The sequence below is a fragment of the Toxorhynchites rutilus genome, chromosome 2 (genome assembly GCF_029784135.1).
Source record: "Toxorhynchites rutilus septentrionalis strain SRP chromosome 2, ASM2978413v1, whole genome shotgun sequence".
NCBI classification, from domain to species: domain Eukaryota; kingdom Metazoa; phylum Arthropoda; class Insecta; order Diptera; family Culicidae; genus Toxorhynchites; species Toxorhynchites rutilus.
This window is the reverse complement of record NC_073745.1, coordinates 200,753,235-200,778,523: the sequence shown is the minus strand read 5'-3', so window position 1 is coordinate 200,778,523 and position 25,289 is coordinate 200,753,235. Positions and strand designations below refer to the sequence as shown.

The 25,289-nt window shown below is 38.0% G+C and overlaps 1 protein-coding gene across 27 annotated transcripts in view; it reads right to left on the bottom strand.

Moving 5' to 3' along the window:
- Positions 1 to 25,289, bottom strand: part of LOC129769323 (glutamate-gated chloride channel) — a 445,802-nt gene that overhangs the window by 131,743 nt on the left and 288,770 nt on the right. For 17 of the 27 annotated variants that reach the window (XM_055771497.1, XM_055771499.1, XM_055771512.1 and 14 more), the window contains 3 exons: positions 21,186 to 21,200; positions 20,652 to 20,740; positions 13,203 to 13,289 (listed from right to left, as the gene is read on the bottom strand). In XM_055771497.1, the coding sequence (XP_055627472.1) occupies positions 13,203 to 13,289; positions 20,652 to 20,740; positions 21,186 to 21,200 (191 nt within the window). The remainder of the gene's footprint in view (positions 1 to 13,202; positions 13,290 to 20,651; positions 20,741 to 21,185; positions 21,201 to 25,289) is intronic. The other 10 variants (XM_055771507.1, XM_055771519.1, XM_055771510.1 and 7 more) reach the window with 3 other exon arrangements.

Genomic DNA, 25,289 nt, shown 5'->3' with positions numbered 1-25,289 from the left:
CGAAGAATATTATGGCTTAACTATCTGTTGTTCAAGATATCAAGCGGTTTTTATTATAAAAAATAAAAATAGTACATTTCTCATTAAAAGAAAATAAGATGTAAAATCGAGCATTTTTTTATCGTGCAGTTAAAATGATCACATGGTGGTGGCAAAATATCATGCTAAATGGAATACATTTATGCGTTGTTCCTTATTTAAATTTGTTTGAATCATTATTGAAATAGTAGGAACATGTATGAATCATGCTGAGCTTATTCATCTGAAGAAGTAATTAGAATTTACTCATACGTGCGAAGAAGTAGTAAGAACACACATAAAGCTTCACATATTGAGGTTTGTTCTTGGTCGAGGTGGCATATTTTTTCAGGGTCAAAGCCACAAAAGGAACCCCTTGAAAAGCAACATTTGATGAGGGATCAGCTTTGGAAAACATCACATTGCTAGTCGTTATCCAGTGGTATCTCATTTTGCCCCAAACAAAGTAATTTAGAATGCGAATTAATCACTCAAACCAAAAAAAAATATCTGTTTACCTCTCATTGAATATGTGAACAGTTGTCCAAACTGATGATTTGTCGAAAATATCAGGTCGAATAATTGAAATTTTACGGGAAATTCCTTAAATACGATGCGCACAAAATTACATCAAAATGGCTACCGTGAGAGAAATTTCTGTTTCATTTATTATTTTCTACATTTGACAGTTTCATGCATAACAGGGTGTCTTAAACAGCTCCAAATGTTCTAAGAATAGGATAATGAAGAAGTATCAATTTGTTTATAGTTAAATTATCGAAGTTTGAGCACTGGTTAATTTAACAAACCCCGTTCATTTTAACCTCATTTCCCCTAAATGTCACATGGTCCGGCATGACTTAACAACGACCGTATAGTAATGCATTATTTCACCAGATAATCAATTTCCACTGACGAACAAAGAACCATTTCGAAAGCACAAACATTGGATGGACAGACACGCTTATCACGATGTAATTGTGAAACACAAGGGAATTCAATTTCCAAAATTTTCCCATTTCCCAGTCTTCTGAAAACTTTGCGCTTTTTTCCCCCGTAGCTTTGATCTACGGACAGAGAAGAATACAACAGAATAAAGCCAGCTCAAATTGGACGATTCCTTCCTCGAGTTTTGCGCTTACCAACACATTTGGTGATCCATTTTTATTTACATAGATATAAAAACATTTCGGGTTAAGTACAAGAATTTTATGTGACGCTTTCAGCAGGGCTAATGCACTCATTTCTGGTTTGGAAGAACGAACTAATTCTCAAATGAATAAAAAAAAAGTTTAACAGAACACGTGTACGTTAGCTGATGCCTAACGCAAACGCAAAATTAAATTGGACTAAAAACGATGTCATTGTAGAACGTATGGGAATCCTTTTTTCCGAACTTTCCTTCATGTATTTCTAGAGTTTCAATTTTTTTCTCACCATAACGTTGATCTACGGGCAGAGACGAATATAACAAAATAAAGCCGCAAAGCGAATCGGACCATTCCGTCCTTGGGTTTTGCGCTCACCACACACTTGGCGATCCATTTTTATTTATATAGATAGAAAATATGGTCGGTGTTAGGTTAGAGGGGTCAAGTCGCAAAATTGAAAATTTCGAGTTATTGATTACATTAGGTTAATTTGCTGTTTTTTTTTTATCTTCGCTTATTTTTCGTCGGCCTATTTCCGCCACTTTAGTGCCAATCACCGACATCAGGGAGGCGACTCCACCTGTTCCTACCTATCAGACTCAACAACTCATGAGCCGGGCCAACTTCTTTTACTTCCGCTCCGAAGGAAGACGTAACCAGAGATTTTTCGCCTCAGAAAATCCCAACGACGCCAGCTGGGATTGAACCCAGGCCGATCGGATTGTGAGGCTGTTACGCTAACCATACAACCACTGGCGCCGTCAACAATTTGCTGTTAACGAGGTTAATTTGCTGTTAACGAGGAAGGATACGCGTCAGTTGATCTGGATCGCTCTCGACCGTGTGCTGCCAGCTGCTCATTTCTGGATGGTTTCTGCTTCCACGGCTTGTCCCAAGTTAACAGCTTGGAGAATGCAGAGAACAGGACTCTTGATCTTGTCCTCGTAAACGACATCGTGCTACCTGGTTACCAGATTAGCGAATCCGTTGAATCGCTCTCTAGGATTGATCCTCGTCATCCTCCACTCGAGCTAATCGTTGCATATCCAACGGCTGTAACATACGAAACAGAACGTAACGATCCTGGTTTCGATTTCAAACGGGCCAATTTTGAGCATTTATGTGCAGCATTACTCGTGGTCGACTGGAATACTCTGGACACGATTCAAGATACCGATAAAGCAGTTGGATTCTTCTCCAACGCTGTACTTCAGGCGATTACAGCACACGTTTCTTTGAAGTCTCCTCCGTGTAAACCGCCATGGTCAAACAACCGTTTACGCTTGCTGAAACGTCGTCGATCTGCTGCTCTACGTTCCTACTGCAGTCAACGTTCTCAACACTCGAAGCTGCAGTTCAATCGGACCAGTAATGAGTACAGGAGATACAATGGATTTTTGTATGCCAGATACAAGATTCGTATTGAGGAGAGCCTACGTGTGAATCCAAAACGGTTCTGGTCGTTCGTCAACTCAAAGCGAAATGAAAACGGTCTCCCGACATCAATGTATCTTGACGAACTTTCTGCTGACTCGATCAGTGGAAAATGCGAACTATTTGCACGACAGTTCAAACGCGCCTTCAACAGTTATACAGCTCAACCTGAACAGGTGAGATTATCTGTCCAGGATGCTCCCCGGGATGTATATAGCGTTGAAATGTTCGAAATATCTGAACAGGATGTAGTCAAAGCAATTCAAAGGCTTAAATTCTCGTATGCTCCAGGCCCGGATGGAATTTCACCTGCAGTGTTGAAAAAATGCAGTTCTGCACTGGCCTCTCCGCTGACGAAACTTTTTAATCGATCACTGCAGCAACGTGTGTTTCCCTCGAGCTGGAAAAAATCGTACCTATTTCCCATCCACAAGAAAGGAGATAAACGAGATGCTAAAAATTATCGCGGCATTACTTCTCTTTGCGCCTGCTCGAAGCTGTTTGAGATCATTATAAATGAATCGCTTTTTGCTAGTTGCAAGCAGTACATCTCAACGAATCAGCATGGTTTCTACCCACAAAGATCCGTGAACACCAATCTAGTTGAGTTCTCATCGCGTTGTATTCGCGCCATGGATGCTGGTAACCAAGTGGATGCCGTCTACTTGGACTTGAAGGCAGCTTTTGACCGGGTTGATCATCAAATCCTTCTCGAAAAACTAGCGAAATGTGGCGTAGCCCTTGGTTTTGTCGAGTGGTTCGAGTCCTACCTGAAGAATCGAGCTTCATGTGTGAGAATAGGGTCACATGAGTCCGAGTCGTTCACAAACATATCTGGAGTGCCTCAGGGGAGCAATTTAAGCCCCTTACTTTTTGCATTATTTATAAACGACGTGTCCTTCGTCCTGCCAAGTGGAACGAGACTCTTCTATGCTGATGATTCTAAGGTCTACGTTATTGTCGAAGACATAAATGATTGTCATCATCTTCAAAGCTTGCTGAACATTTTTGAGACGTGGTGTGTACGAAATTGTATGACGTTAAGCGTCGAGAAATGCCAAGTTATATCGTTCACCAGAAAGCGGAATCCCATCAATTTCTCCTACTATTTCTCCTAATTTCTCCGGTAAAGCCATCGAGCGGGTTCAACAAGTGCGCGACTTGGGTGTAATGCTTGACAAGGAGTTCACTTTCATCTACCATTACAACGACATCATCTCCAGGGCAAACAAGCAGCTCGGTTTTGTTCTGAAGGTAACCAATGGATTTAAGGATCCGCTTAGCTTGAAATCTCTATACTGTGCGCTGGTTCGTTCTATCCTGGAATTTGCTTCTGTTGTATGGTGCCCTTTCCCCAGCATTTGGAAAGCGCGCATTGAATCTGTACAAAGAAAGTTCGTACGACGTGCTTTGAAGAATCTTCCATGGCGGAATCCAAGAAAATTGCCTCCTTACGAGAAACGCTGTAATCTGCTGCGAATTGATACTCTGGAAAACAGGCGATCTGCAGCACAAGCCATGTTTGTTGCGAAGCTGCTGAGGAACGAGATTGACTCCCCTTTCTTGCTAGCTAATCTAAACATGTATGCTCCAGAACGCACCCTACGTCATCGTGATTTCCTTAGGCTCGATTTCCGGAATAGTTTGTATGGCCAGCATGATCCGATGGAGTTTATGTCTGCTACATTCAATAGGATTTTTCACATCTTCGACTTTAATCTCGCTAGCAATGCGCTTCGGATTAGATTAAATGATTATTTCAGAATAAGTTGACACTCGCAATGCGTGTATTTGATACTGACTTGGTTAGGTCCATTAAGACAATTTGATGTCAGATGGATTAAATAAAATAAAATAAAGAAATAAAATAAAGAAATAAAGGTGGATTAGGTTAAGCATTTCGTAAGGTACACACCACATCAATAAGATTTGGAAAATCACGCGTACAGCAGCAATAACGTATCGAAATTGTTTCGAATGCCCAATAAAAACCGCTCATAGCACCAAACTTCAAGCGCATTTTTTTCGAAATTATATAGGGGAAAAGCGGTTAAAACGAACACCCTAAGGAATATGCCCATTTACTTCGTCCACATACTGCTACAATTTCCGGTCTTCGAAGAATATTATGGCTTAACTATCTGTTGTTCAAGATATCAAGCGGTTTTTATTATAAAAAATAAAAATAGTACATTTCTCATTAAAAGAAAATAAGATGTAAAATCGAGCATTTTTTTTATCGTGCAGTTAAAATGATCACATGGTGGTGGCAAAATATCATGCTAAATGGAATACATTTATGCGTTGTTCCTTATCTAAATTTGTTTGAATCATTATTGAAATAGTAGGAACATGTATGAATCATGCTGAGCTTATTCATCTGAAGAAGTAATTAGAATTTACTCATACGTGCGAAAAAGTAGTAAGAACACACATAAAGCTTCACATATTGAGGTTTGTTCTTGGTCGAGGTGGCATATTTTTTCAGGGTCAAAGCCACAAAAGGAACCCCTTGAAAAGCAACATTTGATGAGGTATCAGCTTTGGAAAACATCACATTGCTAGTCGTTATCCAGTGGTGTCTCATTTTGCCCCAAACAAAGTAATTTAGAATGCGAATTAATCACTCAAACCAAAAAAAAAATATCTGTTTACCTCTCATTGAATATGTGAACAGTTGTCCAAACTGATGATTTGTCGAAAATATCAGGTCGAATAATTGAAATTTTACGGGAAATTCCTTAAATACGATGCGCACAAAATTACATCAAAATGGCTACCGTGAGAGAAATTTCTGTTTCATTTATTATTTTCTACATTTGACAGTTTCATGCATAACAGGGTGTCTTAAACAGCTCCAAATGTTCTAAGAATAGGATAATGAAGAAGTATCAATTTGTTTATAGTTAAATTATCGAAGTTTGAGCACTGGTTAATTTAACAAACCCCGTTCATTTTAACCTCATTTCCCCTAAATGTCACATGGTCCGGCATGACTTAACAACGACCGTATAGTAATGCATTATTTCACCAGATAATCAATTTCCACTGACGAACAAAGAACCATTTCGAAAGCACAAACATTGGATGGACAGACACGCTTATCACGATGTAATTGTGAAACACAAGGGAATTCAATTTCCAAAATTTTCCCATTTCCCAGTCTTCCGAAAACTTTGCGCTTTTTTCCCCCGTAGCTTTGATCTACGGACAGAGAAGAATACAACAGAATAAAGCCAGCTCAAATTGGACGATTCCTTCCTCGAGTTTTGCGCTTACCAACACATTTGGTGATCCATTTTTATTTACATAGATATAAAAACATTTCGGGTTAAGTACAAGAATTTTATGTGACGCTTTCAGCAGGGCTAATGCACTCATTTCTGGTTTGGAAGAACGAACTAATTCTCAAATGAATAAAAAAAAAGTTTAACAGAACACGTGTACGTTAGCTGATGCCTAATAACAATGAGATGCATATTCTGCAAAGGTATTGCAGATCACTCCCTTCTTCATAAAACAATGTTTTATGCCTAATCTTTCGGAAAAACAAAAAAAACTTATTGTTTGATTCCAGTATTTCAAAAAACAAAACAACATCAAGTTCAATTGTCCCATGTTGATATTCTAGGCATAACTGTCCAACCATGATTTTTTATGCCCTTAACCAAGATTGATTGATTCAAGTGTGGGGATCTGTTCACATTTCATTAAACCATAGTTTTCTGCTTATAAAAAACCCAGTGTATTGCTAAACTGAAATGCTTAAAGCTTCTGGTAGACAAATATGGTAGAAAACTTCGATTGCGTTTTTCTCAGTTGCTGATTTTGGAAATTGGGACAACTATGTGTAGAACGGCAGAGTAGATGATAAATAAATTGGGTACGTGAATATGACTTTGTCATTCTTGTGAAGGTGAAACACATATTTTCATTTAAAAATAAAAGAAACTTTTCTCTTAAATATATTGCATCTACAAATAAGTCTTCGATCATTTTTAGGCAATTCGGGTATTCTTTATTTGATTCTAAAGCTTAATTTTGGTGATTTATTTAGGAGAGAATCATTGTTCCGTATGTTTTGCTGTATTGTGGGGAATAAGTGGTAATTCAGAAAAGCTATGTGTGGGAAATATGGCGAGTGGGGTAGTCACTTGCCAGTTCTGTCAATTTAAGTATGTTTAATGACTTCCTGTTCAAACTGTTCATAGGACAGGTAGACAATCTCAGAATAAAATGTATATTATTTCACATTTGGAACATGGATGAGGAATTATCGAAGGTATTTTTTGTGATTTCCATATTATCCCGAATATCCTTATTTCATTTTCTATTTTGGTGGAACTCAAACCCACCGTGAAGGATATAATAGGGGAGACACTTTTTCCAGTGTCGTCCCTTTCTTCGGGAGGTCCAGATTACTGAACTTCACACACTCCCATTCACCGCACTCCAGCTTCACCTTTGCCGGATCAAACACGGCTTTCGGTTCAGTTTACTGTTCTAGAAACCGCTAACACAAACGGGAACACTTCTCGATTCTTGGAACCGAATTCTCTGGAAACTATCCGGGCGGTCGGAAAAATATATTCAAAAAAAAAAACAATGTTTAAAAGTGACTGTCTTCGACCGTGTATATTTTATTACTTCTTTCTTAACAACTTTCATCTTACCAACTAATTATTCGTACAAATTCCTATGGGAGGTGCTTGGAGTCGTTTTTCGAGAGAGAAAATACAATTAACCAATTGCAATCGAATTGGCTATATATATTCGTAAACAGTAATTTGTTTACGCGGAATTTTCGTCGCGTGAATAATGAACTGTCGCCACGAGCCACATAGAAACCCGAGCTTATTTTTTTATACTCGCGATACTGGAGTTCGTGTTGGAAAAAAAGTTAAACCTGGTCAGCGACACTGGCTGACGAACAAGACTGTAATATGAGATAAATCGAAGAGGTGGTTGTACTCGCAGGCTCGAAATTGGCTGGCGCTTCAGAAAATATAAAAATGTAAGGAATGTAACTTCCAAGCACCTTTACACAATGTTTGAGGTTCAGGGGCGCTTCACTGATAGTTACATTTGATTACACCCCAATCCGGGTGCAACACAGCCTTCACGTTGCGAAATAAGCGGTAATGACTACCGGGTTCAAACCATCCATCTGAACCCGTCGTCATCCAAACACAGGGCAAACACAGTCAACTACGTATGAAACGATCACTACTACTAATGCACCGCCTTGCGTAAAAATGATGTTTTCGGTTCAATGTTTCTGCTGAACAAAACCCGTTTGCATAGGAAAATACACACCACCATTCTTCAGTGTTTGTCATTGAAATTTGAAAGAGTACACAAAACCGCGAGAGTACACAGCACCAAACACCCCGAGCGAGCGTGGTGCAAATAAATAAACGAACAAATTCATTCATTATTTCTGTGGATGTGGTGGTGTTCTTTCGTTAATGTGCGGATTTTATTCAAGCGTTTTTTTTCGATTTTGTTCATTCGTCAACTTGAACCCGGTACGTATAGTACACGTATGTCTGCTTACGTTTTAAAACCTCCGCTGCATTGGTCGGACATGTGGATGAAATAGCTGCGTACTTTGGTCTTAATGCTGACAAAATTGTGGCCCAGAGCTATGATGGCGCTACTGTAATGTCCGGAGATAAATCTGGTGTGCAAACATTGGTGAAGCAACGGTTATTCACTGTCGCGCACACGTATTGAACTTGGTTTTTGTTTTGCAACAAGAAAACGTCAAGGTTTTTCAATACGATCTCATCTCTTGCGGCATTTTTCTCGCAGTCGTCAAAACGCAGCGTGACATTGAAGCAATTTATGGAGACCAAAATACAAAATGTTAGCAAAAATAGATGATTTAAATTATGAACCTATCAATGCATGTTTGGGTGAGATTTACCTTGGCGACAGTGTCGTCAATATATCCAGAGGTCCTCACGCATTCATGCTTGAGTTCAACACTGTATTCTTGCTAAAACTTTTTGCGAATATTTTTGCACATACGGGTGTTCTTTATCAAATTTTGCAACAAAAAAAAAAGGAATTAGACGTAGTAGAATTTGTGCGTTTCGTCAAGGCTCGCCTTGCTTCTATAGAGGAGCTCAAAGCAGATCATCATTTTGATAGTACGCTCAAAGATGCAATTGATGTATCTGGCGAAACTATGAATGACAGTAACGTCATCAATTGTCGTCGTTTATATGAATCGATAAAATTATTGACGAAATGACTAAACGGTTTAAGGAACTAGATGAATACAAATTGCTGCTTTGTTGAATCACGAACAATTTGCCGACTTCGATGTCGCATTACCTACTGGGAATTTGAAAATGCTTATTTCATACCATTCGAAATTCGATGAAGCGAAGCTTTGTAATAAGCTGACTATTATTGAAACTTTTTTGAAAGAACTTTTTTTGTTTGACGGATCAAGAATTGTTTTCGGTCGAGATCTCACCACAAACGTTTATTCGGAATTATGGTGATGACTGTGGAAAAAGATTACCTTTATGTAAACTGACCAGACGTCCCGCAATTCAACGAAATGTCCCGCGTAAGATTGCGTCCCGCGAAACGTCCCGCATTTGACAAAAGAAGCGAAAATGTCCCGCGATATCAATATATTTCAATATTACGATTTGATCATGTTGATTGTCTTAAATGGATGAACCTCAAACAATACTTTTATTTGGCAGACTGTTCAAGAGCGCTTCTCATCTGTCAGAGAAGGACCTTCTTTGAGAACTTGATGTGAGGGATATATTCGACGTCTTCGCTTTCCTGGGGAACGTAACGTACCCGGTCCCCTGCCATTCACTGAATTCTAGTATCAAGTACGTCTCGTCTTTCATTATGAGCACGAAGAGAAGTTTTTCACTTCTTTCGCCGGAAAAAAGTTTTTCACTAGCATCTCAAGCTACTCCTTCTGGGTGATTGCCTGCTGCTCAGATACGGCCGGTCTCGTCTGACGCTTCCACATAAAATGTCAATTTTGGCCAGATTCTCCTTCACCGTTTGGCCAGTTGCTTCGATCTCCCGGCCTCAGGAGCGGTAGGGAGAGGATATTGTAAATACCAGATCGGCTATATCTGGCGGACACAAAGTGCCTCAGGATGTCCAACTCCTTCGCTGTGGGGTGGAGCTGGCAGTATGAAAAAATCATCAAGTTGCTTGACAATGCAAGGCAGCGAATCAACAGCTTTGAATCCTTTTTGTTGTAGGATTTATAAACGTAAGATTTAAGGAAAATATGTTGCATTAAATTATCGTTTGTAGTTGTTTTTAATCGCCATACGAAATTAGTCCATTTTTTAATGCATACGTTAGCACTAAAATCGATGAAAAATGGATTGGAATTTTCGAGCTTTCCATTTGATAATTTGAAGAAAATGATAGAATTTAAATCGTGCTTGCCAGGCTTTAATGCTCTGACTGAGCGAGTGATTTTCAGGCGTAATAAAAATCTAAACCACCGAAAAATCACAACTGAGTCCCGATACTTAGAAAGAAATAATACAGATCATGTTTAATTGCAAAGACACATGTTAAGAGTTTCACAAAAAAATTAGACTCGCTAAACTATGATTTATGTTCACATAACGTTTTGTTTTTTGTGTCCCGCATTAGACCTCTGACCATCTGGTCACTTTACCTTTATGACATAAGGCAGATGGCTTTATTTTATGAGGAAATCATTGATAAGTTTGCGCTCATAGTTGACCGTAGGATTCTTTTGTAATACAGGCAAACCTGTTTTTGTGCGGGTGGTAGGGACCGCACAAAAAATCGTGTTCGCTAAACAATTTGAAACATAGCTTTCTGTTATGTGGTGGATAGGGACTGCATAACAAAAGTTTCCTTAAGAAAATAACCCAAATCCTATTGATTCCATTCGTGATCAACATTCGATTTCCTTTTTTTCATTTCATAAGCGGCCTACTCACTTGCGCAGATCATAAAATCAACTCTATGCTGCTGTCAATAAGCTCCTACTGACACCTTAAAACAAACAAAACAAAATATGAGAATGGGAATTAACTGACACAGTCCTTATGTAGCGATAAAATACATATCAAGGATAGAAAAAAAATGACCGATGACTTCATTTTTTTTCAAATACCACACAAAAAAAGTCGCACCAAAAAAAAACGCACAAAAAATTCGCATAAAAAACAGCACAAAAACTGGTTTTACTGTATAGATAAACGTTGAGAAACAAAAAAGGTTAAAATCTGTCATCGCAATACTGTTGTTTTAATGTTGCAAATGAAATTGAACAGGTAGCTCAGTTGGTCACGCGTCGCCTCTGTACTGTCTGTCGTTATCATGTTAAAAGTGAAGCTTGTAAATATCTTCAGCGATGAATAACTCATCGTGCACAGCACCTATCTGATCCCATCAAATACAGAGTATAACTTTGGTATCAGGAATGTTTTTTTCTGTGACAGTGTTGGACTGGTTTCATCTGCATCATTTAAGAGGCTTTGTGATCCGGAATCTTGTGATATTTAATGAGGCCTCCTTAAGAAAACCGTGTTCTACGAAATTAAGGTAATAACACCATCTGCACATTTATTGGCCACCCACAAATCTTGCAAGCTTACCGTATTTTGTACACACAGCGGCTTCGGAATCGCACTATGGCTCCGTTGTGTGTGGATTGCTTCATTCACACTCCATTATCATCATCATTTTTATAGACAGTCATACATTTATTTAGATTTATATGCACAGTTTTGCTCTACAATCATTCGCTATCTTTTACGCAGCTTACATGTTTTATTCGCCTTGAACATGTTTGCTTTCTCGTTGAACACAGGTATTTTTCATGTTCTATGGACAACATGAAAAAGCTATTTTTCTTGTAAAAGCTGCATTGAGTGTCAAACAGAAAGGAATCTGACAGAATGTTTTGGTGACTTCAGGAAGGTGTTATCCATTATGAGTCGTTGAAATTGGGTTAACATGTTCCGTTTCAAGGATTTTTGGTCTAGCGTGATTTTCAGGCCACACACCTGTTGAACAATATTACTTTATATTCTCATTTCATGAAGAGATCTCTCCTGGGGCACACGCGATCGGTTCGGTTGTAGATTTGTCATAAACGTATATTCTAGCGCATTTAAAAGAAATGCGTGCATGTACCTCCAGGGATACATGTGGACAGATAATGATCGGATGTACGCAAAGCACGGGACGTGATATACTGTTGCTGAGGAAATATTTTTGTGACTTTTTTGAAGCGAACGTCAAACGAAAAATGAGGCCACATCCGAGACAGTAATTTTCCATCACTACAACGCTTGGTCGTATGTTCCTATTCCAGCTCCAGTCCAAATTATTTGAAAAAATAGTGAGTTTGTATTATAGCCCAGAGCTTGTCCTTCCTAGGGTTGGGCAATCGGTTTTACCACTAGAAAAGCGAGATATCAGCAAACTGCAACATGTTTAAGATCGTAGCGGTGGATATGCCTATTATCGAAGACGATCAAATTAGAGTTCTCATGTAATGAAGAATAAATAAGGTAAAATAGTTCAAATCAGCTTGCTTCATGCGATTCAGCGATACTATTAAAAAAGATTTTTACGGGTATAACCCATTTCTATTTTTTATAATTTTCAGATGCAGTCTTCGCGCCAAACGACGAACATGTCTTTGGCAACTTATACGTAAATTGCCTAAGAAATGGGAAAAATTAGTGGAACTATACTTTGAATGAGATGTTTTTTTTTCTTACAAAAGATAACCTGAAAAAAGCAATAATTTTCAGCACAAAATTTCACAGATTCCCATCAATTGTTTCTTTGCAATGATACATCAATATGATTCACAGTAAAAATCAAATTGAAGTATTCATATCTCTTCATGTTGAAAATCCCGAATGGTCCGTTATTTGATTGGATTTAATTTTATTCACAGTTAGTTAGAACTCATTGCTTGTTATTATCCAATATCCGAATAAAATATGAATATACTTTTAAAATGTCAAAATTTCTCACTTTTTGTCAGTCCTACAATATGATTATATATTTTTAATGCGGATGAAACACATATAAACTCAATAATAGGAATAGCATATGTCATTATCATTACAAGAATTACTCTACTAAAAGAAGATAAAAAGCACAACATACGAGTAACACACATATCATTCCCCTAGGAAACAAAAAGCTACCGGCGAATTGACAGCAACGATATCGGATTCGGGAGGAAAAACAATCTTACAGTCTCAACTCAAGCAGACATTACGGAACGTGGGCTTCGACGGAAACATGAAGTCAAATAAAATATACAGATATACGAGCACAGGTAGGAGGCGGATAGTAAGGCAAGAAGTGAGAAAACAGAATATATATATTAATGACAGCAAAGTTTTGGGAAAAAGAGAAGAGAGCAGACAGAGAAAAGTTTTACGTGGGAGGCATCTCGAACGGAACATAGCTCTGGTGTGTGTGTATTGGAAATTAAAGTAAGTGGTTATTGATGGGTAGATACTTTTTTTCTGAAGAGAAAAAAAACTAAAGCTATAAAATTTATAGTATAGAAGAGCATAGGTATTGCGAACGGACCGCGATTCTGGGGACGTCCTGGAACACGCGTATCGGGCATATGTTTTGCCATTTCCGGGTTTTGCATACCGCAGCAGAAATCCGCATCTGCAAAGAGGAAATACGAAAACATTTGCAGTATGATGTTTTGCTCCGTTTATTTTTATATCTAGTTGAATGTTGGGAGGAGTGGTGTGAATCGCGGTGGAAGCTGCCGATATTGAAGTGGTACTCGTTGAATCCAATCGGGTTTAATGGGAGTCTGTTGTGTTTGGTTATCGATTTTCGGTTTTAGGGACTATATCGAATTGAAAGTCCCGGACCTCGCGCAGAGTATTGCGCCGAAGCTTTGTGTACAAAAACATTCTGTTATTATGATTATTATATTGATTATTCTAATTATACCTGACTTAAACCCTAAACATTCTGATAACATTGTCTACCAATGGAAAAACAATGATTGGAATGTTATACAAATTGTAAGGATTTTATTTTCAATAATGAATTGTAAGATTTGATTACATCAATGTGAGATCCGGGGCCTTCTATTTCATATAATAATTGTCGTGATTATGCCGGTATTTGATAATAGCTGAACTATCTATCAAACAAAATCTTTGAAATAAATATTCAAGTATTGTAGCGAGAAAAAAAACAATAAACATAGACTTATAGCGGTAAACACCTTATCATAGGTAAAATAAGCTCGTATCACTGCGATTTAGGTTAGCGTGTTTAATGGTCACATTGCGCCTGGTGGTAATTTTTGCTTGTTTGATATTAGAAATTGTTGAAATAGTACACTGTAATGGAATAGCATTTGCATAACAACAGTCAGAAAGCATTACGATTAGGCTCTCTCGCAATTCAACGATTGCATATTGATGGACAACGAAATATATATAAACACGAATGTCGGTCAGATTAATAGATTGAAAAAAAATGAGTCTGAAAAGTTTATTAAATCTAAAAAAAAAATTAAAAGAAAAATTGCAAGCAATTTGCAGTTGCGATTGGAAAAAAAAATAATTTTTATATAACCCTGAAAAAAGATATATATATATATATATATATATATATATATATATATATATATATATATATATATATATATATATATATATATATATATATATATATATATATATATATATATATATATATATATATATATATATATATATATATATATATATATATATATATATATATATATATATATATATTAGGCTGTCAAAAAAGTCCTGCGGTATTCTTTTGAATTTTCATTTGTTCATAAAATTTGTTACAATCATCTGTTTTAAGTCAAATATGCGCCGCTATGACTTGTTCCCAACGAGATGCCAACTTTATAATACCCCTGTTATAGAAGCTCGCTTCCTTATTGGCAAAAAACTAGGATAGCCAATTTTCACAGGCCTCTTTTGTGGCTAACTTCTGACTACCTAGCTCGTTCGCCATGAACAAAAACAGGTGGTAGTCACTTGGTGCAAGGTCCGGCCTATACGACGGATGCAAAAGAACCTCCCATCCGAGCTTCCGGAGTTTCTGGCGCGTCACCAAAGAAGTGTGTGGCCTGGCGTTGTCCTGATAGAAGACAATGCGGCCTCTGTTTATCAAAGATGGCCTCTCCTTCATGAGTGCTACCTTCAAGCGGTCCAGTTGTTGGCAGTACAGGTCCGCATTGAGCGTTTGGCCATAGGGAAGCAGCTCATAATAGATTATTCCTTGACAATCCCACCAAACACACAGCAGAACCTTCCTGGCCGTTAATGAGGGCTTGGCCACCGTCTGAGCCGCTTCAGCGGGCTTCGACCACGACCGTTTGCGCTTCACGTTGTCGTAAGTGACCCACTTTTCATCGCCAGTCCCCATCCGCTTCAGAAACGGGTCGATTTTGTTGCGATTCAGCAGCGATTCACGTCGATACGGTCAAAGATGTTGTTTGCATCAACGTGTGTGGAACCCATACATCGAGCTTTTTTGTGAATCCAAGCTTCTTCAAATGGTTAATAACGGTTTGATGACTTATCCCCAGCTCTTGGCCGATGCTACGGCTGCTACTATGCCGGTCTTTCTCGGCTAATTCAGCGATTTTGTCGCAATTTTCGACGACAGGCCTTCCGGAGTGTGGCGCATCTTCGACGACCTCTACACCAGAACGAAAAAAACCATCGTTGTGCGGTGGAAATGGAAACTGTATCGGGTCCATAAACTGCACAAATTTTATTAAAATGGTGATTTTGTTCTTTATTGCAAAACATTAGACCCGTATTTTTTAATTTTTTTATTAGGGTGCCCATTTTCATTTTAGGGTGGTCCGAAAAATATTTTACGTTTATTGAAAAATTCATAACTTTTGAACTACTGAACCGATTTAGATGATCGATATATCAAATTGAAGCCAATAATCTAGCCTTGATATTGCTATAATAATAGGATTTATTTTATATATATATTATATACAAATTCATAACTTTTGAACTAACGGATGTTAAATAAAAAATGAGAATTTTTTCAATCACATATAAAAAAAATTTTTTTTTCATTGATTTCAGAATTTTTTATTAATAACATAATGTATTTTCTTCAAAAAAATGTCAGTGAATGTTTGAGTAAGGGCCGTGGTCTGCTGTTCGACGCAACTTTGTCGCGATGCTCTCACAAGAACGTTGTACGGCACTTACGTCAATTTTCCGGATACAATTCCGGATTCATGTAGTCAGCTGCTTCGTGTCCTTGGCCCTCCAATTGTTTTTATACACTAGGGCACTGAGTGAGCCAAACAAATCCTCTATTGGGCGGCACTGGGGCAAGCTTGTTGGGTTACGATCTTTCGGCACGAACGGTATCTTTTTCTCCACAAGATACGCCAGCGTCTTTTTGGCGTAATGGGAAGACGCCTTGTCCGGCCAGAAGAAGTACTTCCCATCCGCGTGATGCTCGTTCAGGAACGGCAGCAGGATTTTATCGAGGCTCTTCTCAATAGATTTGTTGGTTGATTGCCAGACCGCTCGGCTTAAACCAAGGCTTTGAAATGCCCCGGTCGGAAATGGCGATGTACAACATAACCTTTTTTTCAAACTTGTGCTTGAACTTGTATTTCACTTCAGGCGGTGTGGATGACTTGTCGCTGGAGTAGTAATTATCATTTACTGGAATATGCGTTTTGGACAGCGAAAAATAGCTTTCGTCGTCCTGAACGAAAGACGTCCCGCGGTATTTTTTGGTCATCCACCGACACTGTGATTTAACCGTCTCAATCTGCTCCTCCGTGTACTCCGGCGACCTCGTCTTCTTCCTGCAGACGATTCATTACATTATGAGGGTCCGATGGATCAATACGTGAGAGCAGCCGTATTTCCGACCGGCGTCACGCAGGCTGGTTGCGTCCTTGTTGTCAAACAGCTTCTTTAACGATGTCTTCCTCTGCTTCGTCATTATCGTCTCCGGACGACCACTTCCGACCTTCCGCTCTACGTTCAGGGAACCCAGAATACGATATACCGTACCGACAGGTACATTTTCTTACTTAAAATGTGCCACCGTGAGATTTTTTCCTTGCTGGAAATGCGTTTCGCAGAACCGTACAATGCGTTCGCGGAGCACGTGCTGTTTCGACGCCATCTTTGCTTTGACTAAATTCAAACTAGCAAAACCAAACACGCCTACTGTTTCTAGGGAGCCCAAAGAGCAATTTTCTTGGAGAAAGAAAATTTTACGCTCTTTATTTGAGTTACCGAAAGGTATTGAAAAAATTCTAATTTTTTATTTAACACCCGTTACTGAACAGATTCAGATGACCGACATATCAAATTGAAGCTTATAAATTAGTTTTATTTAAAAAAATTTTGCGATTTTTTGGATTTTATTTTTTATAATTATTGATTGAGTTAGTTTTTCATATTTTACTCGGTTGAAAATAGAGGGCGCTATATTTTTTATATTTTTTCGTATGGAAAGATGAGGATTTTTTTACATAACATATGTCGATATCAGAAATGGTATTTTTTTTCGTTTTTTAGATATGATTTTTAAAATTTAACATGTTTTAAGTCTTCATTCAATATTCCTATGTGACTAGACTGGACTTATGCGACCAAAATCCAATTTTCCCGCAAGTGTGATATTTCATTGGCTTCAATTTGATATGTTGTTCATCTCAATCACTTCAGTAGTTCAAAAGTTATGAATTTTCGAAGAACGTCATTTTTTGGATAAAAGGGGAAAAATGATTTTGCGGACCACCAGTTACTTTGAAAAATCATATCTCAAAAACGAAAAAAATAGCATTTCTGAGATCGAGATATGTCATGTAAAAAATCCTCAGCTTTCAAGAAAAAATATAAAAAATGCAGTCCAAGATTTCAAGTTGCTTAAATGACCCATGTCTTTAAACCCACAACGTTTCACTGGTATCTGAGATGGTGCTGCAAACTCCTAAGATGAGTTGGCATGATATTCGTCATAGTAGAGTCCTCTACTCATCAAGTCATTATTTTTTATCTGAACATATTTCATTATTTTAAATCGATTTAAATATTGTAAATTGATTGCTTTTTATTCGTGATTTTATTTTTTTATAAATTTATTATATTCTTGTCCGCCGTTTTTTCATATTGATCCACTTTGCAATACGTAATATTTGTTATGCGTTGTGTTGATGATTTAGCCCCTCATTTAGCAAGCTTGCCGTTATCACAGACACACCGGCTAGATGAGGGAACTGATACAGGCATAAGCAAATGAAATCGGTTGACGTGGAAAAAAGAAGATTTTCTTGTTATTTGAGGATAAAATGTCAATTGGTCGTATTATATTCAATTTTGAGTTATGAAAGTGTGAAGTGATATATGCAGTAATTAATACTACGCTATAGATAAAAACACATTATAATTGTGTATGATCATTTCTTAAGATTAAACTATGTTTCCATAGCAATCCTAGAAGTAAACGCACGCACAATTGATTTAATCTGACAAGACATAGTTCAATTTAATTTGAAAGTAAGTCTCCTGTTTTTATGATCTATCAAAATTTCATTGAATCGAAATTAATTATTTGGACCTCAAAAGGAAGTCGATATTTGTTGCATAAAATATATTAATAATATATGCATTTTTTTTTAAACAACCTCATACCATAAAAATTATTTAATTAATTCAAGCATTGCAGTCGAAAACTATCTACTCTCTTGGGAAAATTTACTTCTAGGTTTTTTTTTTTTTTTTTTTTTTTTTTTTTTTTTATCTGTATTATAGTGATTTTCAACTCATTTGGCTGGTTCGTCACTTTTTACTTCCATTTTTGGAAGAATGTCGGGAGTGAGAATTGAACTCGTGACCTTTAGCGTGAGAGGCATGGATGTTACCACTACGCCAGATCGCCTCCCACTTCTAGGTTAAGAAGACTCGAAAAACATTCGAAAACGACTAAAAGCTGAGATTTTCAGCAGTTTTATTTTATTATGTATTCCTGAACCGGTAGCATTTGGAAAACCTTGCCGAACACCTTTTCAACTGCAAATTATGTCTACTTTCATAAGATTGGTTCTAAGAACAGTAATAAGAAGTATTTCAACAATTTTAGAATATCCACCTTTTTTTAAATTATAACAACGCACTGTGCAATAAACTTCATTAGTTGTTAGTTATTTGATATAATCGGAGTACCGGTTTCTTCTAGTTTCTTCTTTTTTTTCAAAAATAAATGCTTTATTCTGCAAAAATGGCTACAAATTTTATATTCAAAGTATTGTCATCGTTTTTTTTTTTTTTATCTTCGCTTATTTTTCGTCGGCCTATTTCCGCCACTTTTAGTGCCAATCACCGACATCAGGGAGGCGACTCCACCTGTTCCTACCTATCAGACTCAACAACTCATGAGCCGGGCCAACTTCTTTTACTTCCGCTCCGAAGGAAGACGTAACCAGAGATTTTTCGCCTCAGAAAATCCCAACGACGCCAGCTGGGATTGAACCCAGGCCGATCGGATTGTGAGGCTGTTACGCTAACCATACAACCACTGGCGCCGTCTATTGTCATCGTTAGTCACAACTTTTTCCCATCTTTCTGGCAATTCACGGATCCCTTTGCGGAAATAATCGACCGGTTTGTCGGCTAACCACGAATCGATCCAATCTTTGACTTCATCGAAATTGGAGAAGTGCTGGTCAACCAGGCCATATTGCGTCGATCGAAAAAGGTAATAATCGGACGAAGCAATGTCTGGAGAATACGGCGAGTGGGATAGGACCTCCCATTTCAGCATTTCCAAATTTGGTTTAACCGGTTTCGCGACATGCGGCCGGGCATTGTCGTGCTGCAAAATAACTTTATCGTGTCTTTGCTCGTATTGTGGCCGTTTTTCCTTCGGTACACGGCTCAAACGCATCAATTGTCGTCGTCATTGCGTCATTGCGCGTCTGGAAATTTTATTCACTGGAATAATAGTCAAGTTACGCCATCTGTTGTAAAACCGAAGAAACTTACCGGTACACCTAGTAAATAAAAAAACCAAAAGCATCTTTTTTGAGAAAATTGGGTTTAAAGTGTTATTTTGGAAATAAAAAAAAATATTTTGTTTAACAGTACATACTTTCTCCCCCAATTGGCCCCAATAATAATCTAAACCATTGCGGAAGACACCAAATCAATCGGAACAACCGTTTCTGATTTATATTATCTTGAAAATTTCCAAGAAAATTTTGAAATGAAAAGCCGATGATGCAAATTGTTATTTTTTATCATGAAGAATGCGTCTGCAAGATTTGAGCCTAATAAAAAAAAAACCAAAAAAATCGACCTTCGAATCCAAATGGAATCGCTTATACAGATGGTCTATCAGATGTGTAAAACCAAAACTAAAATTATCTGGGTGTCCGATTGTAACTTGGTATGACTTTATGTGAACTTTCGACGAGACCCAACTCAATGAATCTGTATAACAATAATAATATTTCAAATAAATACTATCTTTAAATGCTTTTATTAAAAATATACAACAACAGTCCATTTCCGAATCATCTCTCCCCGGAGTTGTTCCACTCGAATATGGGAGGGTGATCCCAAAACGAGCCCCTAAATTACAAAGGCCATTGAGTACCTTATATGATAGTTTTTGGCAACATCAGAATTGAGTCATGTAGTAAAATCTATTTTACTATTTTTTTCTCCAAATCAGAAATATTTTCATGTAAAAATTTGTGAAACAACGTAGCCCATTGTAAGTCATAACCATTGTTATGCCTGCACGTGTTGTGCCGGCCACTTAAATTCGATTTTTTGGGTGTATTATTTTCGACACATAAAGGCTGTACATTTATTCGGAAATAAGGTAGAGATAAAGCTCGTCTAATATAAAAGTACGTTTAATGCGTATACGATAAAGGAGTAGTAGAAACCATAAAAAAAAAGAAATAAACACAGTCTAAAAAAATGAAATATGGAAAACAGATGAGGGGTTACTTACCGTCAACCGGTGGTAGCAATCTTTTGTCATATCGCGAACCTTTCAGAAGGTGATCTAAAATTTCTTTGTCTGACTTTCCCTCGGTGAATCTAGACGGCCACCACAACAGCATCAATGTCGGCAGCACACGATATTGCCATCCGTTTATTTAGTTTTTTTTTCACCGTGGTGCACATGGCGAGAGTTATCGTTGGACGAGGAATAATGAGAAAATAAAAGCAAATTAGTGGGGGCACTTTTTATGTACGATTGTATTTATATGGCTGTGGCTAGGATTACTAGTGTCGAGTACCACATAATAAAGTGAAGCATGAAATAATAAAATATATTGCTGTACACATATAGATATTGCGATCATGGGTTTGCCAGCTTGCAATAAAATATACTGTATAACAAATGATGAAAATATTGCCAAAACTTTCATCATCACTGTGGGGTGTTTTCGTAATTTTATTTCCTGTTAGCTTTTTGGCAGCTCATAAAAAAATTATAGTACAATTTACTTTCTAGCAGCTACTCATTGATCTTATTTACCGAGTTTTTCCTCGCCTGTGAGCAATGTTCGAAACATATAAGTCGTTAGATATCTTAGTGAGTCTCATTTGAACGATAATATTGCTAACGAGCAAACATAATCGAGCGATACACGTTAAGAATGAGCTTCTTTCAATCACAAGTAATGCTCTCATTTGTTTCATCTCTGATCAGAGAAATGATAAAACCGCCTCCGGATGCTCTTCGAGTGAGCCGTGCCTAACTAAATGCGGGTAGATATCTTGCTAATCCACAGTTAAGAAGGATAGACTGACTGTCAGTCGTGGTCAGAGTGTAGATTATTTGTCTGACACGCAAACTGCGGTTGTTATTATGCTACACGGTGGTCCAATCATGGAGAATATAGAGTGACAAATTGAGCATCAGAGTGCTGACCTAGCTGACCAAATGAATCATTGGTGATGGCGGCGGAAGGTTGCAGTAGTTTGGGACATGGATAGATGATATCAGTAGAGAGAGCAAAAATCACGATTGTACAGAAGGCGTGTGCAATGGCTGTGGCGTTTTCATTCATTTTTGTACGTGGCAATAACGGGTTATAAAAAAATCTGTTTGTGTGTTAGAAATATAAGAATAATTTTCTTCACAGAAACTGGGACTTGTGTATCTCGTTCCATACGATGGTATTATCTGGGACTGCAGAATGCACTATTGTATTTGCATGGAATTATTATATTAAGTCAAAGTATGTTCCAGTTCGTGCTCCCTTGGCCGAGTGGTTAGCGTCATAACTAACATGCCGGGTGTTCGGGTTCGATTCCCGTTCTGGTCGGCGGAATTTTTCGTCAAAGAAATTTCCTCCGACTTGCACTGTGATCACGCGTATTCTAGAGCTTGCCACTCAGAATGCATTCAAGGCGTGTTATTCGGCATAGAAATCTCAAACTAAGTACTAATAAAAATGACGCAAGTAATACTACGTTGAGACGGCGAAGTTCCTCTAGGAACGTTAGTGCCATTGAAGAAGAAGAAGAAGATGTTCCAGTTCGTCTTTGGCCACTTCATTCTAGTTACTGCAGCGCCTCTAGTTGCCATGACAAGAAACTAATGATAACGTTTTGATCTAAAAGGATTGTTTACTGGGTGGTGAACATTTCATCAGGATTAAAACACGCATTGAAAAGTTATCGGAGGTGGAATGCGAAAGACGTGAATAAATTCTACACATTCACGTTGAAAACCCATCGTGTAGAAGTGGAACATATGACTGGAATCAACGAGCTAAGATCATCAGGGCAGTCCGAAACTGTAAAGTTCGGTGAATTTGTATGCAAGAAGGATTTCGGTCATGCCATGCCAACAAACATACCCACATGAATTTGAAACAGAATCTGATTGCCAAAAACCGTGCAAGGAAACTGTACGACTAAGTTCTGATCAAGTACAATGGATGTACTTTGATGGACTATGAAGCGTATGTTTATACTTACTCTACCAAAATTCACGAGGAGAAGTGTCTTGAAAAGTTAACTTTGCAGTCGGGATGTCGTAGAATTGTATAAGTAGAATGATATTGATTTTATTGAAAAAAAAAAAAGAATCCACCAAACTGTCCAGATTTTCGTCCCATCGGAAAACATTGGGCAATTGTCAAGCGTAAATTGAAGAATTGTGGCAACACAATCAAGACATCATCTGATATGGACAAGCAGTGGAAAAAGATGGCAGATTCGGTTACTTGATGCTTCTTGAACCCTATAAAAGACATTTTTACTGATTATTTTATTTTCCCATAGAGAAATTGAAAAATTGTGTGTGGCGAAAGTCTAAATAGAACAAACTTTATCAGGTTTGTACTCTCATCTAATCGAAATATTTTGAAGCAATGGAGAAACTGTTTGTTCGAGTTTTCAATTCGATGGAGCCACGTGGCACTCATTTCAATTCAATTCAATTTTTTTAGTTCGACGGAGACGCAAACTTTGATGACCGTTGACCCGACAATGAAAACATCCCATGAAAACAACGTTTTTCATGATGATTCAAGAATAACATTTTATTGAGTGGTTTTTATATCTGTGTCGATGATGCTCGATGCGTTCACCAATACAAACAAAACTATTGCGGAAAATTGAAAAATGAAATTTAACTTTCAGAGCACTAGCTCGAGTTCCCCGACGTTTATCATTATAGGGGAAGTCCGGGCAAGACGCCCCTGTTAAGCGAAACAGAATATGTATTTTTTACTACATATTTCAACGTTTCAACGTTTCACATCCACAACGTAGCCACGTTTGTTTTTTTTTTGCAATGAAATGAGCAATAACGATTACGAATAGGCAAACCAACAGAAATAAGGAGAACTCTGAACGCATTCATATTACACCATTCGTCAAATAAGCGAAGTAAGATGCCAATATGCGTGTCCAAAATGCACCACAACAACGAGTCGAAATGTCAAACGATATCGAAGCGTTTATTTTGAATAATTCTTGATTCGCTGCTTATATTAGGCTGTCAAAAAAGTCCTGCGGTATTTCCGCGAGGTGTCGTTGTAAGCGCGTAGTTCTTGTTGTATTCATTGTATCGAGTCATACTATAGCTTGTTGGAAAGGTATTTTTGCGCGTATAATATAGTCCTTGACAGTGTTTTGTTTGGTTAAGTCGTTCGTGAATTATAGTGTCGCAAATATGGAGCAAAACAAATATGGAGCCGACATATTTTACAGTACTACTATGACAAAGGCAAAAATGCATCTCAAGCTGCCAATAAAATTTGTGCAGTTTATGGACCCGATACAGTTTCCATTTCCACCGCACAACGATGGTTTCAACGTTTTCGTTCTGGTGTAGAGGTCGTCGAAGATGCGTCACGCTCCGGAAGGCCTGTCGTCGAAAATTGCGACAAAATCGCTGAATTAGCCGAGAAAGACCGGCATAGTAGCAGCCGTAGCATCGGCCAAGAGCTGGGGATAAGTCATCAAACCGTTATCAACCATTTGAAGAAGCTTGGATTCACAAAGAAGCTCGATGTATGGGTGCCACACACGTTGACGCAAAAAAACATCTTTAACCGTATCGACGCATGTGAATCGCTGCTGAATCGCAATAAAATCGACCCGTTTCTGAAGCGGTTGGTGACTGGCGATGAAAAGTGGGTCACTTACGACAACGTGAAGCGCATACGGTCGTGGTCGAAGCCCGCTGAAGTGGCTCAAACGGTGGCCAAGCCCTCATTAACGGCCAAGAAGGTTCTGCTGTGTGTTTGGTGGGATTGTCAAGAAATAATCTATTATGAGCTGCTTCCCTATGGCCAAACGCTCAATTCGGACCTGTACTGCCAACAACTGGACCGCTTGAAGGTAGCACTCATGAAGGAGAGGCCATCTTTGATAAACAGAGGCCGCATTGTCTTCTATCAGGACAACGCCAGGCCACACACTTCTTTGGTGACGCGCCAGAAGCTCCGGAAGCTCGGATGGGAGGTTCTTTTGCATCCGTCGTATAGGGCGGACCTTGCACCAAGTGACTACCACCTGTTTTTGTCCATGGCGAACGAGTAGTCAGATGTTAGCCACAAAAGAGGCCTGTGAATATTGGCTATCCGAGTTTTTTGCCAATAAGGAAGCGAGCTTCTATAACAGGGGTATTATGAAGTTGGCATCTCATTGGAAACAAGTCATCGAACAAAACGGCGCATATTTGACTTAAAACAGATGATTGTAACTAATTTTATGAACAAATGAAAATTCAAAAAAAATACCGCAGGACTTTTTTGACAGCCTAATATCTTCCGCTTCTGTTATGTTCGTACCACTTAGAATCATCATATGATCTCGAATTTTCGAGGCATTTTTGAATCCTATATTTTTGTTTACAAGCGTATCAATATGTGCCGCTGTTCATAAATATATTGCTACGTGCCGCTGTTCACCAATGTGCTGCCAAACTTGGTATTTATGAGTTTTTGTTTTGACTCTAAGGTTTGCTTTATTCATAATAATGGATGGATTTTAGTAATCAGAAACATTGAAATAATTTTGTTTTTTCTAGTTCTTATTACATAATACAAGAAAAGATATGTGAAAATGGTTTCATGCTTTTCAGAAACCATTTGGGTATAAAACAATTGAAGAAAATATC